Source organism: Chelmon rostratus, chromosome 5, assembly GCF_017976325.1.
Source record: "Chelmon rostratus isolate fCheRos1 chromosome 5, fCheRos1.pri, whole genome shotgun sequence".
NCBI lineage: Eukaryota > Metazoa > Chordata > Actinopteri > Chaetodontiformes > Chaetodontidae > Chelmon > Chelmon rostratus.
Window position 1 is genome coordinate 26,333,300 of NC_055662.1, and position 17,268 is coordinate 26,350,567.

The 17,268-nt window shown below is 41.4% G+C and overlaps 1 protein-coding gene across 2 annotated transcripts in view; it reads left to right on the top strand.

Annotated features, from left to right (window-relative positions):
* The first annotated feature begins 15,885 nt into the window (after positions 1 to 15,885).
* Positions 15,886 to 17,268, top strand: part of trpm3 (transient receptor potential cation channel, subfamily M, member 3) — a 130,948-nt gene continuing 129,565 nt past the window's right edge. For both annotated transcript variants that reach the window (XM_041937574.1, XM_041937575.1), the window contains exon 1: positions 15,886 to 16,089. In XM_041937574.1, the coding sequence (XP_041793508.1) occupies positions 15,886 to 16,089 (204 nt within the window). The remainder of the gene's footprint in view (positions 16,090 to 17,268) is intronic.

Here is a 17,268-nt window from a genome sequence, read left to right on the forward strand (position 1 = left end):
GGATTAATATCAAAATTGTCTGTTCTAAAGCTACGATAGCTTTTTGTACACTACCAAAATCACCATCAAACTGTAGTCTGAAAATAACCATCACTGCTTATTTCACCACAACAGTTGCCAACACAGAGCGTAGTGGCCAGAGGGACATCGTAAAGTTTTAATGAGCCTCTGGTGATCAAAGATAACATCTTCTATCAAGCACATAAAACTATTAGATGGAGCATTGCTTTTGCTACTTATAGGCATAAATTATGGATTAGGGACGAGATGAAGCTAAAAAGTGAAAGCTAAAACTAACATTTGCAGGGTAATTGGACAAATAAAAGTTAAAAGATTCAGGGACCTGTCTCATCCAGTCACCTGGCATACGGCTGCTGCTGATATCCTAGTGAGACCGATTCTGTGTGAAGATCCTTGGCAAGAAAATGATATAAAAACTCCCTGTCTACAGAAATATTGTGCAGTCCTAACAGACCACAGCCCACCATATGGCTCAGATAGTGAATTCACTTGTCCATAAAATGGTCTCTGACCATGAAGACTGGGTGCTCCCACACACTTCACACCATTCTGGAAATGAGAGAGGACAGATTGTTGTGACACAGTTTGTAGGCAAAATGATGCTCACGAGTACAGCAGCTCCCTCTGACACCCGGGCATCTGCCATTAGGAAAAAATGGGATGCACTTCTTTGCTCTCATTGGTTGAACCTGGTGTTTTAGGTAGGCCCGGGCACTCTGAGACATTATTGCATTGCACAACATAATTGAAAAACCTTTTGAATCCTGTAATGATCATGTTTCTGAGTCACATGGATGCAACATAGCCTTACAGCTGAGTTTTAATTATGTAACACTCAGGCGTTTGAACTGTGCAAATACAATTAGAGAAATGCCAAGGATAAAAATATGACACTGTACAGCCTCCTGTGTGTGCTGAGTGTGGGCGGTAGCCTTTAGCGCTATACTGTACATTGTTATCATGAAAAGGGTATAGCTATAGCAACACATACTCTACACTGTAACATGTCAGTAGTTACTGCGTCTTCTCTTTTTAATGTTTTTTCTAGTTTTTAACACTGCCAGGCAGCTACATCAGTTTTATTTTCCCTTTTTAACCCTTCTTCTAAAGGTTAAATGAAAAGACAAACAAGAGATTGTGGGGAAAAAAGAGAAACAGGAGACAAATTGGGCGAACAAAGGCAGAGAACATGAACACAGAAAAGCTGAAAGTTGAAAATAATGAGGGTTTAACATTTTCAGGTCGACTGTGTAAACTGTGCAACACATGGAAGGGATGCTCATTTAAAGTCTGTTAGACTGATTTATTATTTTACAACAAAAAATCACCAACAAAATGACCTAGACCACAACTAAAAGATGAATATGAGGAAAACGCAGTATCAACACACAAAATATGTTGTTCAAATTCTCGTTATAATTATTTAAAACAAAACTTAAAAATTTTATCATTATTTAAACCATTAATTTACCATTCAACAGTCAAGTATGGAGCCTAATTTAGAAGTAGCTTAACCACTCCAAAGATGGCCGTTCATGCCACTATGCTAAGCTAGGCTAGTTTTAGCAGGACTTATTCACCATGACTGGCTTCTACCTTATTTATGTGGGATAACAAATTAAATAAGCAACATGTTTGTCCATCATCATGATATATTTCAGTCACAAGAAACAGCTTGGAAGAAAGAGCTTTAGCTCTAGCCAAGGCTAACTGTTGCTATCTTACCAGCTAGCTTTAACTGGGGTTAGCATGCATACTTTGACTGTGAGGTATAATTTGTATCTTAACATGCTGGGTTTTTTTTTTTGTTTTTTTTTTTTGATACCATGAAAAACCCCCCCATCAAAACAGCTGGTCTTAACTGAGTGTTGATTAAATGACCTACTTTTGTTTTTGCACAGACAGCGTGTTAGTTATCTCATTTCTTTTTAAATGCCTGTGCAAAGTTCTATTCAACGCCATTAACACCCGTATCAAAGACAGGCACAGGCTGATACGAGAATAGCTTCCTGCCTGCATTAGATTAGTGGATTACTGGTATGGGCATGTGCATGTTTGCATAGAAATTAAGTGTGTGTGCAGAGCAGCAAATACTCATTAGCTGAGTCCACCCAGGAGCTTTATAGCTCAACAGTTTAGTGTGTTCAGAGTAAGTTTATCTGGATTCCCCAACTCACCACATTGTATAATTTTTTAATCTCACCATTCAGTCGGTTCAGCAGTTCCAGTTGATTCCCCGCTGATGTTCAGTGATGGTGGTCCTGAATAATTAAACAATTCTGACAGCCATGTAGGGGGTTCGTTTCCATGACAACGCCTCTACTGGTGTCCTTGCTGCCCTGAGGAGTAATGTAAATCTCCTGTCTGCTTAATGTCACAGTAAGAGCAGCAAAGTGTCACAGAAAGACGTGCAGTTCAGGGTCAGTGGGAGCTTTCGAATACGTGTCCGGCCTCGGTTCCCTCTCTGCCCGGTGTCGTCACACAGGGAAGGTGTGGCGGACCACCCGAGACCACCTGAGGAAGAGGTTCTTGCGACTCTAAAAGTCATTGTCGAGGGCCAGATGAGACAAAGCGTTACATAATCAAACAGTGCAGCAGTGTTGATAAAGCAGGTGGAGGAAGCATGTGTCTGAGAAACATGACATCTGTTTTGGGGTTGTAGGGAGCTGCCTCGGTCCTTTACTGTTCTCACCATACATGCTGCCACTTGGTGACATCATTAGACAGCGATGTATGTTTCCATAGCTCTGCAGATCTCTGCTGAACATAATGATGCTGCAGCTATAGACTCCAGTAGTCTTTTGCCAATAAATAAATGGATGAGCAATAATTTCTTGAAGTTAAATGAGGACACAACTGAAATCCTACTATTTGGCCCTAAAATAAAGAGAAATGCTTTTTAATAATCTGGGGAAATAAATTTCCTGGATTAAATCTGAGGTTACAAATCTTGGTGTTATCCTAGATTTAGAAACAACACATGAGAACGGCAAGTGCGACCATTTATAAATCAAAAAGATACAGAAAACTGGTTCATGCCTTTATTTCAAGCTGACTCGATTACAGTTACGTACAATTTACTGGCCTCCTGAAAAAAAGCCAAAAACACTCTGAAAGCCTCAGATCAAAAACTCTGCAGCTCGGCTATTAACCAGAACCAAGAGGAGAGAGCACATTAGTCCAGTTTTAGTTGCTCTGCACTGGCTTCCTGTAACATGTAGAATTGATTTTAAGGTCCTCCTTATATACATATACAATTTGCCCTCAAGAACACTGTGATCGTCTGCTGCTGCTTTATTGGAGGTTTCCAGCAACAGCCGAAACAAACACTTTTATTAAGTGGGTTTTATTTTCTATCTTTATGTTTATGTGTTCTCTTTGTTCAATTTTCATCCTTATTTTTATCTTATTTCCAACATTATTATGGTGGGCTTTATTCTCCATCTTATTTTACTTATATTTTTTGTCCCTGTTTTGATGCATGTACAGTAATTGCCATGCGTTTGCACTTTGAGCTGCATTTCTTGTATGAAAGGTGCTAAACAAATAAAGTTATTATTATTCATCATAGGAGTGCGTATAGCAATCCAGGCAGTATACAAATTGACCACAAACAGCAGCAGAATGCAGTGATGAGTCAGTGCGGAGGTGGGTGGCATCGCTTTAAGGTCACAGAGCAGATATTTTAATGATGTCTGTAATCTTTTCTGACAGCATGTTGACACATCTGTGCTTCTGAGAGTGATACTCCCTCCACAACACACACACACACACACACACACACACACACAAAGTCTCCTGATCTCCTCTCACACACACAACACTACTCAGACATAGTCAATTACCCTTTAACATCAAATGGTTCATCAGTTCCCCAGCCCATTAGACAGTGAATTAACCTTATCTACCTGTAGATGAAGAGGTATGGGTGTGACGGTTATAGCCTTGTGCCAGTCAGAGCTATTACCAGAAAATATGCCATGTACTTTCCACACAGCACGATACTGGCTAATCAGGCCCTGAGAAATGCAATAAAAAAAGGATTATGATGCAGTTTTTTTTTTGTCAAAAGTGCTTATACTGTATTTTAATCATTCACTCTATTAATATGTGGCTACGTGTTGTGTTTGGGGACTTGAAGGGGCTGTGAGATGTTTAAATGCTAAAACCCAGCGTGGGATTTTTAAAGCCAAACTTCCAAATTCAGTGAGTCTCTGAACTGATTTGTGCACATGAGTCATTGGGTGATTCAGAGAAAATGAAATTGTTCCATGTGTGTGACAAACATTTTGTTAAATGTAATGTTCATTCTGTTGAGCTGTAAAGAGACCTTGTGGAAGCTGTTAAGACTCGAATGTGTTGCTTTCAGTGGAGTCACTGTGTGATAGCTGAGGGTTTTCTGGAGGCTTTTTGCAGCTGATGTTTATTGGTTTGAACTAAATCTGCACTTAAGAGGCCACCAAAATGTTCACGGAAATGTGAGGCCATTAGTGTTTGGCAATCATCACGGTGACTGCGAAAACGATGGTAATGATGGCAGCAATCACGCCTGATGCTCCCATCCTCAATATCCAACTAAGCTAATTTTTGCTGTGAAACCAATCGCCTGTTGAGATGAATCAAGTTGAGACATGAAGTGTGGTTACCGGTCCAAGGTAATCATCGCTCCCTTGAGAAGGGGCACCAGATTCGATTCTGCCCTGACTGACCAAACGCCAAGGCCTGCTGCTCTGCTGAGAGCTGCTGCTCCAGGCTGTCACTGATACATCTGACATCGCAACTGAGCTAAAAAACCAACTTCTGTCAACCCCCAAGGGCCTGGGCTCAAGCACAGAGGGATCACAGGGTAAATCATCTGAGACGCTCGCTCAGTGTTTAGTAAAGACATGCAGTTAGCCAGCAGGAACCTACTTACTCTGATAACCTTGACAACTGACTGGCTCAATGTGTAATGCAATATCTCAGTGTGTCAACTAATAACCTGACAGCACACTTTTTGTATTGGGGATTGATGGAAAGCTGTGCCATGAGCCACACTATCTGATTAGATATAGATTTTGTGTGTTCTAAAGTGAGTCTAAGAGAAAGCCCTTAATATTTTCTACTTTTGCACCCTTTTCATTCGGTCTATAATGCCCCTGCCCTTCAATCACATATGAAACCCTTTGCAATATAAACATCTATTAAAGCCGCATTGATACGATCGACTTGTCGGCTGAATGTGTGTGTTTTGCCGCCTGTCTTGCAGCCTGTGACACAGCACAGAAAAACATATGAGGGTTTCTGCTAATGCTCAGGAAAGTTTTCTCCTGCCGCCCCCCCCTTGCTCTGTTTTAGTGCTAAAAAGGCAGTCATTATCTGCACAGGTGAAAACGGTTTTGTCTCCCATTAAAGTTAAAAGCCTTGTCCACCTAATGCAAAACACTTAATCCTTTGTTGTGCAACTTTAGGTCACCTTATCTTTTCACATCACCTCCATTCCTTCACTTCACTGTGCATCCTGTCTATCGTCCTCCTCCTCATCCTCCAGCTCCTTCTCCACAGTTATTGTCTCCTGTTATTTGGGCTCTTCTTTGAGTATTTCTAATAACCAGCTTGTTGAAGAGAACCACCCACCCACTGTTACTCACAGCTGGGTAATTGATTGCTAATTGCGTCGCTGTTATGTGGACCTATTGTGAAAGATACAACGTCTCTCTTAATTGCTTCATCTTGTTCACACGCTCTTCTTAGACCTGTCTCTCCTCTCTGATTTGCGCATGTTTTAAGGTTTATGTAAAGCTTGAGGAGGCTTGTGTTTTTGTGTGTGTGCGTGTCTGTGTATACAGCAGGTGTGCAGCAGGTGTGCGCAGTTTCATGATGGAGCGGTGTGGAGATGAATGAGGCATCGGCGTCGGCGCAGACAGGCCATGACGGGAGAAGGGGCAAAATGAAGGAGGAGGGAGGCGCGGGTGGAGCATGTGGACGGATGGAAAAGAAAGGCAAAGAATGCAAAACTGAGATTTAAAAAAATACAAACGAGGGTTTGAATAGTGAAATAAAAAGAGGAGAGGAGATGGATGGATGAGCCAAGTGAGACGGTATGTCATACTCATGTTTCCAGACAACAGAGAGGCATCTCAGGGCCCTAAAACGATCGGCAGCTTGACAGGGGCCCCTCACCCTCGTCCCACAAGACAACTCCTCCCCTCTGTTGCTGTGGAATCCGAGTGATCTCTTCATTAATTCATGGCGGAGCGCCGAGCTAAATTAGCACTTGTTAGCCACCCGCTGTTTACTTTTCTTTATTTGCTATCATTAACCCTCCTCCCCTCAAACTGTGCAGTCTGTGTGTGTGTGTGTGTGTGTGTGTGTGTGTGTGTGGTCATGTGTGTGTGGGGGGGGTTTGGGTGGGCATCATAACAGCCTCACCTAGCAACCTGCCCCGGGGAGATGCTCAAAGGGTCTGGATCACTGGGGGTGACACACACACACTGAGTCTCCCACCCTGCAGACCCGCAGAGTAACTGTGACTCAGGTGCTTTTGTTGATGACGTTCCACCTGCCAGATGCTCATCAGGCCCAGGCAGCGGCCGGATCTGCAGGAACAGGACTTCCCCGACACCCCGGTTTTCATTCTCTTTCCCTCACCTCTGCTGAAAGACAAGGCCTTGCCAGCTTATGACAGGAAACAAAGCGCGGACTGATCAGCCAATGAGGAAGAGCGGAGGAGAGCGTCACTGGAGGAATAAGGGACGCCATTGCTTCATTTTGGTCACCTTGGACGTTTATTCAATCTTCACGGCTGCCAGATGAGAGACGTTTTGCGTAGAGGTGCAACACAAGAAGAAGAGCTCTTTTCCTCTTCTTCCTCTTTCTGACTTTTCAGGCTCAAACACAGACACAGCTTGACAAAACAAGCAAATCAGCAAAGCCAATCAGAGCGTGGCGAAGAGTTTTAGATTGCCTGTAATGGTTTTAACTGGAAGAAGGTTTGGCTGGTTTTGCTGTTGAGCCTGAAGCGAGATGATTGTGGAATATCTGGATCCTCGTCCTCGTCCCAGCGTTTCTCCTGGACCTACAGATGTGTTTTAATAGAGACTGACATCGTCTCTCTCTCTCACAACACACACACACGTGCACACGCGTCATGCCCTGTCCTCCAACACGCCTCCACTAGCAGAGGGACGTCTCACCCACCTGTGGCTCCTGACTCCTGGAGCCAGCCATCTTCTCTCAGCCACCATTCCTCTCTCCGTCCAATCATCTGGCTTCTTTCCTCTTTCCTCATCTGGTTGTGAAATTGCTCAGCTTTGCACCTTTCTGTTCAAAGTTTTATTTTTTTTAAAAGGAAAGAAGGAACCTTTGTTTAGAAGAGGATTCAGAAGTTCCAGTCTCAGGTGAAGTAAGGGCGAGAGGAAGGCGATTCCAGAGGAGCCTCGGACGCCTTCAGAGTGGTAAGGCATCGGCCATTTTGAATGAGTCTCGGACATGAAGTTTGGGTTGAGTGTGTAAAAACCTCAACAATGATGATGATGATTTCACACATGCGCAAAAAGTTTGATGAAATCGTAGTTGAGAGAAAGTAGTAGAAACGAGGGCACAGCGATTTGGCAAATAAGAAAAGTGTTACTTTGGGTTTCGCTGTTGTCTGGGATCATGGGCTGAATTTTTATTGGGCGATGATAAAAAATGCATTATGTAAGCCGTGGTAACAGATCAATGCTGCGAAGTGGTCGGCTGCTGGTGTGCTAAATAAATGATAATCGTCTCCCCATATTCCCTCTCTTTCTTGCTTTGCGCCTCCATCTGTTGGCTGTTGGACACTGAAGCAACCATATGCTGTCTATGTATAAATCATCCACAATAGGCTGCTCCCTGTTAGTCTGATAAAACATGGATTTAGCACATTTCTCCAGAACAAGCCTTTGAGGGATTCTCTGTCCTCTAACTGAAGCGATCATCTTTTGACTCTTGTCTTCCCTTAAATGTTTAAGTTTGCTTTTCTGTGGACTTTGAGAGCAGATTAAAGTGATCATCATGTCATATGTGATGTTCAGTGTTCTCTTTCATGGCTTTAAAGCCTCGACTTACAGCAAACAGCATATACTGATAACTGAGGGCTTTTAAGACTCTTAGAATCTTAATTTTCTTTGAGTTTTAGCTCTGTGTTGCAAAAGACAATCAGGGTAGTCATCACAGAGGGAATTTATGTGTGTTCGTGCTTTACGTGTGAGCGCGCTCATGCTTTGGCCTCTTCTCCATGATTCAGTGATTAGCGGCTTGTCTCCAAGCCGGTCCGTGGCTGTCGTTCAGACACAGATGAGCTGTCCCTCATTAGTGTATGTGTGCCTTGGATGGAAAGCCAGCACTAGTGAGTCACTGAAACCCACACGCACACACACACCAACACATGTGAAATTTACAAATGCGTTGTTTCGTGAGCATATTAAGAATATCTTGTGTTTGCTGGCTGTCATTTAGACTGTTGTCACACAGCCTGTGAGTTGTGTAGGAGTTTCAGCAGCAGTAAGGACAGTTTTGGTGACACCTCTCCACAGGAGGCTGCATTTGCTTTTGGCTCATCTACTATTACAGCTCGACAGCAAGTTGAGTCTTTCCCAGCTGAATCACTGCAGACAAGTTCAAACAACAGAGCACAGACCACGGTTCTAATCTTACCACGTGTCTTTTTTGATACGTTTATTGATTTTTGTGGTTGGACCTCTGTTGCAGGGTGGCCACAAACCATCACTCACGCAGTGCATAATGTAGCTGCAGTGTTGTTTGTTTAGATCTCTTTCTCTTTGGCCCAGTGATGCTAATGATCTGTAAATACTGTATGTACCTGATGTACAAAGCAGGCGCACTGGAGAGAAATTCACAAATTCTGGCAAACAGAAACACACATATTGTCCGTGGATGCTGTGTGTGAATAATTGATGGCGTCAGCCTGCTTAAAAATGCATCCCCAACCTTTCTGTCGCACAGAGAGGAAGCAGTAATTAGTGTTAGGATATGAGACGGGACAGAGGCTAATTATCACACAGCAGCTTCATACTCTTTGGATTAAACTTTCTTTTTATATCCAACAGATTCTGCAGGTATAAAAATGATAAACTGCTGAAAATACTATATTGTTTGGTTTTCAAAGGGTTTGAGAAGAAGGGAGGATGAGAGAAGGTTAGGGATCTTTTCCTTTTGTACAAATGTGCAGTAAAGTGAAAAAAAGGTGGTGAGGTGGTGTCTGATTATGAAAAGATAAACGCAGAGTTGGAGGAAAGCCACTTATCACAGACAAGGACAAGACCGTCCTGAATTCATTACACCAATTTCCTGCATTGATTTGCACATCTGAGTGAGGTGGCCACACACCAGACTCGGAGTATGGCACTCACAGCTGAATGGATAAAAAAAAACTCTGAAGGAATGAACAGCTCGGCGTGCTCAAGTCTAGCTGGCTGTAATGAGCTGGAGAAGTTGATGGTGACAGGTGAGAGCTGAAGCTGTCACACCTGCCTCCCGCCATTAAAACTGCTGATTATTAGCTGCAGCTCCTGAATGCATCAAGTGTTAAGCCTCCCTCTCTGAACAGCGAGTAGTATTTTTGTAGTAAAATATATTCTAGAACCCAATTTCAAAATGCAAATTACTATATAAGTAAATTTCTCTCTTTTTTTTCCTGTTTTTCCCCTTTAGTGAACATCAATAATTTCATATTTACGATTTAAATCACTTGATGCGTATACACGGTCAGTGTAAAGATTTGAAATGAGATTTATAGCAACAGTAATCAGATCTTCAGTACCATAGCAATGAATAAAAATTGGATTTAATCAAACAAGGATGAAGTAAAGCTTCACATACCAAAGATCTTCTCATTTTATTTGATTCTTGTTCCTCTTTCTTTCTTTTTTTTTTTTTTTGGATCTTTGTGGCCAGTGACCATTAAACCCACATTCTGCAGTTTGCCTCCTTGTGTCATCTTTCTCTGTAATTTGCAACTGTAATCGGAGCGTCTTGGTAACACTTTCAGTCAGTGGAGGTTGGAATATTTTCATAAAACCTGAACCAAAAATGTCTTGAGAGCTAATCCTCATGTGAAGTTTTTTCATCTAATACAATTTGAGAAGAAATACTTGGGCAAACTTCAGGATGAGAATTATAAAATCCTGCTGGCAACTTACAGACCAACAAAACAGACCTTCAGTTTAGCCTTGAAAACATTGTTTGCAACAGTGTTTAACTTCATATGATGTAGATTTTTATGACCTTAAGCCACTGGTAAATGTAGTTATTGCATTTAAAACGAGCAGTAAAAGGAGTTCAGTGATGAAAGAAATGTGTCAGCTCAGGGTAAATAAGCTACCAAGAATAGTCTTATGCAGCCATATTCAGTGTGCCTGTTTTCACCACGTTGCATCAGCTTACAGTATGAAGGCTGTGGTATCAACAGATCCTTTGTGTTAGAAGTACATGACAACACTTAGCGACTGCAGTTTGGAAAAAAAAAAATTAATCTGTGGCAGAAAACTGCAAATTTAAATTTAAAAATGTAAAAATTAGTTGTGTTATTTGAAGCTCTGGGCAAACAAAGCAGTTGCACAGAGATGAAGTAATTAACTGAACAGCTTTCATTCATATCATTGTGAAGCACAACAGATGTTTTCTTACTTTCCTCTCTCACTCTGTCTCTGATTTTGTCCCTCAGAGGAAAATGACGAGGAAATCTCACACTAGAAGAGTTCTGACCCCGCTGTGCACAGAGATTAAGGTAGGAAACACACTTCCTGTTCAGGATCTCCAGCAAAACAGACAGAGGATGGATCAGAAAAACAATCTGTTTTCATGATGAGTTAATAATTACACATGTATTGACTGTATTTACACTGATTTATTTGTATACACAATATAAGCTGATCAGGACCTGCCAGGATTTCAAAAGCTCATCTGCAAATTTGTGTGAACAGCTGCTTTACTGCTGCTAATTAATTCCAGAAGGATGTTTACTCATATCATTAACTGCCAACATTAGGGGAAAAAAGTTTACTACAATGCAGAATTTTGTTTAAGCGCATGTGAGGTCAATGGGACGTTAAAAAACTTCAAGTTCTTTTCAGGACATTTACAAACACTGTATGAAATTTCTGCATTTTACGCTAAAACCAGAGAGGCTCGCAGTTGTGTTTACATTTTCAAGAGCAACGATTTCTCACTCTGATGTTCATTCTCAGTCAAACCTGGCTTCTTTCAAATGTCAGAGAAGTGGCATTTTTTGTTGCTGACAAATATTGTGGAAAAGACTTTATGTGCAATGATTTCAAAGCTCAGATTTAGAGAAGAACCTAAGCTCGGGATGTATGAACGTTTGATAAAATTCAGCAGCAATTTGTTCCACAAGCTCAATTAATGTATGAAACGAGAACAGAATTTCCTCTAATGAGGTTTCCTCTGTGGTGGTGACATACAGCACTTCAGGGTTAAAAATCAAAGCCTTTCTTAAATGTTCCTTTACGGTTTTGGAAAAGAAATGCACTCTGATCATCTGATCATCAATGAACGTCAAGATCAAAAAGTTATGTCTTGTTAAGGAAGTCTTACAAGTATTGTATTTGTTTTGCAGATCAGAAACTGAGCAAAAGTATTTTGTTGTTCCTCAAGCTAATGGCCGCTCATTTTGCAGGGGCATGCTTTGCTCTTTTCTTTCACTTTGTCTGTAACTTGTTAAGAGTCGGAGCTTGACACTCAACAAAACCCCGGGAAAAATAGTCCACTAATCAGACAGCTAATTAAAAAACCTCTCAAAAAAAAGTTTTTTGTTTGATCAGTTGACCTGGAATTAACGGGTATATTTTGATCAGGCGAGCTACTCTGTAGCTGTTTTTTTTTAATTTACTTAATTACTCTGTGTTGGGCCATGCCCGTCTCACACTAGCTGGAAATAAACAATATACCCTCTTATGATAATTTGCTGGATCCAGTATGCTGCTTTATCATTTTTTGTTGTTTCTTATAAAATCCATGCAATGTGTGACCCAGTGTGATCAACTGCTAATTGTAGGAAAACATTTCAGGCAATTTAGGTCACCAGAAACTGATCCTGTAAGATGATTTGATGTTAGTGTGCACATCTATGTGTGTGTGTTTATTTGTAAGATCCAGGAAACATGAATATTTCTGCACACGATTGGTTGTGTGTCTGCTGTGGTGTGGGAACGTGTGTTTTCATGGATGTAATTGTGTGAAATTGTACATGAGTGCGCATGGTGATACACGGGAGGATTATAATGAAGCACTGATGATGCAACATCTAAGTTTTCGGGTTAGTAACCATGGAAACCGCACGACCCTGTGTAGGTGGATCTTTGATGTTAAAGAAAGGGGGTGGTACTGGGAGACAGGAGCAAAGCAGATGTCAGCGAGTGCACACTGAGACTTGTCCAAACTTTAAACATGCTACGTCAAATTTCCTGAAAGCTCCTTAGGTGAAGTCTACAACTCTTTTTCCCACCGACTGCTGTTCAGAGTTTATGGTCTCTCACTCTTTATCACAGGATTTCTCACTCTGTGTCCACATTTTTCTTATGAATCCATTAAGTTGAAAGTAATATGGTGTAAATCATTCTTATCTCCTGTGTCCCTGTGTGTGTTCACATCTTGGTGTCAAACAAATTCTGCATAAACTTTGAAAAAGCTGTACTAACAAAGTGTTTGCATGTATGTGTGTGTTACCATAAGATGGACTATACTGAAGGAGGTTTCAGACCTTTCATTGTTATAGTCACAATACTCACAGCCAACTCCAATTCATAAATACCCTATAAAAACACACATTTCTATATCATACACAACACATATCATGTTTTGTAGTTTGAATTTTAAGAAGCTGATTCAGAATTTATTTTTCTATTAATGAACAATAAAATGGCTGGCACACCTGGACATCAATCTGTTTTTTTTTTTTACATTAGATAGACCGATTGATAGATAGATACTTTATTAATCTCCAAAGAGAAATTTACAGTTTTCAATTTATTCAATATGGTGCCAGGTGCTGATTAAACTAAAAGTATCTAAAGTATCTAAACTAAAGTATCCTACCTGCATCAGGGGGTTTGTAGAGACCAAACCAGAACTAAAATAATAGTGACTACTGGATTAACATTCACGTTTTGTAAGGCGGGGTTAAAATATTTTAGGTAAGGGGCGCCTCCTAGTGGTCATGGTTGAAAAGACACCGTGTCACACAGCAGTTACTGAGCACGTGCCGGCAGGAAATAGAACTGTTGACTGGTCGTCGTTGGTCTCCCACGTACGTACAGGTAATTTTAAATAAACAATAAAGTAACGTACTTACTTACGTACTTACAATATGTTCATTATAATTAATGATAACTTTGTTGTTTAGCTGTTAGCTAACTTTTGCTGTAGGTAGTCATTACCATGTTAGCTAGCGATGCTAAAAACGCAGCGTTAAAAAACGATATTGTTGACATCCTGTCGCTGAGAGCCATAAAACAAAGTATTTCCTTGAACTTGTTCTTCCAAAATGTCCAGCAAATTAGCCAGGTCTTTATCCACATTAAGTAATACAGGTGAATAAAACACATATCTAGCTTTACATGTTAAGTTAAAAACTGTTACAGCCGTTAATAAGTGGCTAATTTCTAACGTGAGCTTATTGCTAAGAGAGCACTCATTGCGTTGTGTAGCTTAAGATACTTTTTTTCTTTCACTGTTTTATCAGTTAAATTCACAAAGATACATAATTAAGATTTATTGTTGGCTATTTACATTGTTTATTTCAGTATATGAAAAAGCAAACTGAACAGATTAAAATGTATTAATTGATAGTATAAAAGTTTACTGAACAGTCAAAAGTGATTGATTATTGGATAAAGTGAAACTGTAATAATGCAAACTTGTACTTAAGTGGTCTATCCACCGTCTGGAATATTGGCACATGTCCTCCAGGTAACAATTTGCAATGTCCCCTTGAGCTGCAAATAATTATTTTCATTGTTATTTATTGATAAATCGGCTGAATATTTGATTATATTAATTAGAGCCTAAGATGACATCTTCAGATGTCTTGCTTTGTCTGACTAACAGCATAGTCTAACACTTTGTATTTTGCCATTACAATTCAGCTTTTCTGACATAATGCATTACAACTGACGAAAGGTTAATTCCTGTATCAGTGATTCAATACAGCATTGAAGGCTAACTTTAAAGTCCACGTGGCGTCGTTCTATGTTTGATCAAGAGTTGTGATTTTGTGTTTTTACTCCCACTGCCTCTCCATCTCCCTCCTTTTCATCCTTCAGGGAATATCTGTCTTGCTTTTTCACTTTCCCTGTCTCTCACATGCTCAGTAATACAATCTCTCTCTCTCACACACACACCCACCCACCTACACACACACACACACACACACACACACACTCAATACATTCAGGAGCTGCTCCCAGGTGGTGAGTGGTTGCTGGGAGCGACGACAACACTGTCCCTGGTGTTCAGACACTGTCACCTCTCCTTACTTGCCTCCATGTCTCATCCCACTGTCTCACACACTATCTCTCTCTCATCTTATTTTATTGTCCTAGAATATTTTTTTTTCTCATTTTCTTTGGCCAGAATAGAGTCAGAAGCATTTTAGATTGTCAGCATTTATTTTTTCTGAAGAACTTGCTCACTTTCTGTCAACTCCACAACTCCACAGCATGGCATGCCTTTTAGCACAGCTGAAGACTTTGAAGTTGAGAGCGAAAGGAGAAGATGACCTGCAAATGCAGCAGGAGACTGAAAAAGCGGCGAAGATCACAAGTGCCAGCTTTATTTGGTATTGTCCTTTATTCTTCAATTGCAACAGAGAAACTGAGGATCAGATGGTTTAACTCATGAACTGTGAAGCATGTACATCAAAGAGAAAGAGGACGGGGAGACGTGTACCCCGCACAGAAAAGAGCGAGATTGTGAGTGAAAGCTCGGGGACAAGAGGCAGAGGAGAGGGAGGAGATGGAGGTTTTGTAGCTGTGGGTATTCGAAGCACAGTGTCCACAGTGAGAGAGTAACTTACTGAGCCGGGTTTCTGTCTCTGTGCATCTCAAAGCAGCTCTGCTCAATACTCAACAAGAACCCTACACCCAGAGACTCTTGCTTGTCTCTTCGCTTTCTTGTCTTATGATTTTTTTCTCTCTCCACCTGTCTTGCTGTCATTTGCTCTTTTTTTCCTGTTGTTTCTCGGTCCACTCTGTGAGCTCCCAGTTATTATTTTGTCTATCCTGAAGCCCCTTTCACCCGGATCTGAATATTGTACCCTGCACCCTCCTCCTCCTCCACCCCTCCTTCCCTCGCTCTTTCCCTAGCCTTGTTTCCCATTCTCTCTCTCTCTCTGTCTCTCTCTCTCTTGCTCTCTCTCTCTCTGGGAGGAGGGAAAACAGCATCAACGGCCGAGCCACAGTAACAGCACATGCAACAGGGTGCAGACAGCACCTTCTGCTTCGCCACCTCTCCTCTCTGACACTCGTCCCTCCCAAAGGAAGGCTACAGGGAAGAGGAGAAGAGCACAGGAGTGCAGCCAAGCAGGTGAAGATCTGTTGTCCCGCTCCTTTTGATCAAGAGATCAGAAGAGAGGAAAAAGTAAAAGAAACCGGCAGAAAGGACTCGGAAATTTCTCTTGCACCATCATTCGAAGTGAAATTTTAGACTTAAAGACCGAGAGGAGACACGGCGACTGAGTGAATAAGGACAGTTCAGTAGTCGTCAGAGTTAACAATGAAGTGAGGATGCCACCTGTGGCACGAGTTTGATTGAAGAACAGCCTCCTCGACTCAGCGTGGCTGCCCTGCCTCTCACATCTCTTTGACCAAATTTTCAACACCAATGGCTTCCAAGAAGAAGTGGGCTGAGCGGAGGGAGTTGCGCAGGGACCGTCCGTTCTCCACCCGGGATGATTCATCTGTCGCGTCCGGGACATCTGGACCTGGACGTCCCACCACCAGGGGGCGTTTCTCAGAGTCGTGGAAGAGACTCAGCTCCAGAGGGGGGTCCACCAAGAGGGGGGTGCTCAACTCTCAGCAGCCACCGGTAAGATGTTTGGAGGATACAAAGGTCCCCTCTACATGTTCCCCCAAAGATTAATCAATGACCTAGGTGCAGAGAGGGAGTGGGGCTGCGTTAAGCAGCAGTTAAAGATTAGGAAGTAAATGGGGTGGAGGAAGTTGGAAGACTAACTTGTTGGTTAATTAACCAGTTTAGTAGTAAGTAGATGATTCACTCTGTGGTACCTCTTGTCAGCAATTAAGCATCTTGTGTGATAAAAGGCACCAAGCATTACCCAAAGTAAGATGCTTTTTTTTGTGCAGTTGTTATAGCTTTGCACAGTCTTCCATCACCTGTTACCTTGGAAACGAGGTACACTAGTCAGAAAAGAACACTATATTTATGTCTGGGTTTCTTTTATACATATACTCTGTATTGTAAACTTTGCTACATAAACAGACTACCATTTAGAACTAAAGCTACTACATGTTCTCATTTTCTAACTTTTGAGATAACGCTAGGTAAGCTGTGGTAGCCACCGACTGGAGCACCACAGCATGTTATCTGCCAAGGACTATTGGTGATTATGGTGTCAGTGCTCCCTGTACATAATGGGTAAATTGACCATAGGGCCAGTCTGTTTAAAACCCTCAGCACCCAGTCGTTATTTATTGGACAAAAAAAAAGGCATAACTGTAGCATGCAACAGTGATTCAACCTATGAAATAACTGACACAGTGTATAAACCAAAGACAAGGTAGCCCTATGGAAAAATATGCACCATTTGCAAGTTAGTCATCTTTTGAAAGGCAGCTGTTTGTTTTAGGGCTCTTTAATCCAATCCAATTTAGAAAACATGCACTTGTCTAAATAACAGAGGCCACCCTCTTCCACCTTTAGTGTCTTCTCTCTCCAGCTGCACTATCAAATAAAGGTAAAAAGCAACATTGTGAAATGCGATGTAACATTAAAGCAACAATGGCTCGAAAAAGTTGTGGCCCTGTTACGGGGTAATTAAGCAACATGAATTAAATATAAACAGAACAAACAGCAGCTGGGAGGCTTTCAAGGACTTTGGCTAATTTCTCCACTGAAGCTATTGTGCATGGTGTAAAATCACATTTGTGGTATTGTAGTGTGGTAGTAGTTTGAGAACAACAACTGAAAGACTGGCGGCGAATGATAAACCTGAAGACACACTACAACTGTTAGCATTTATTAACT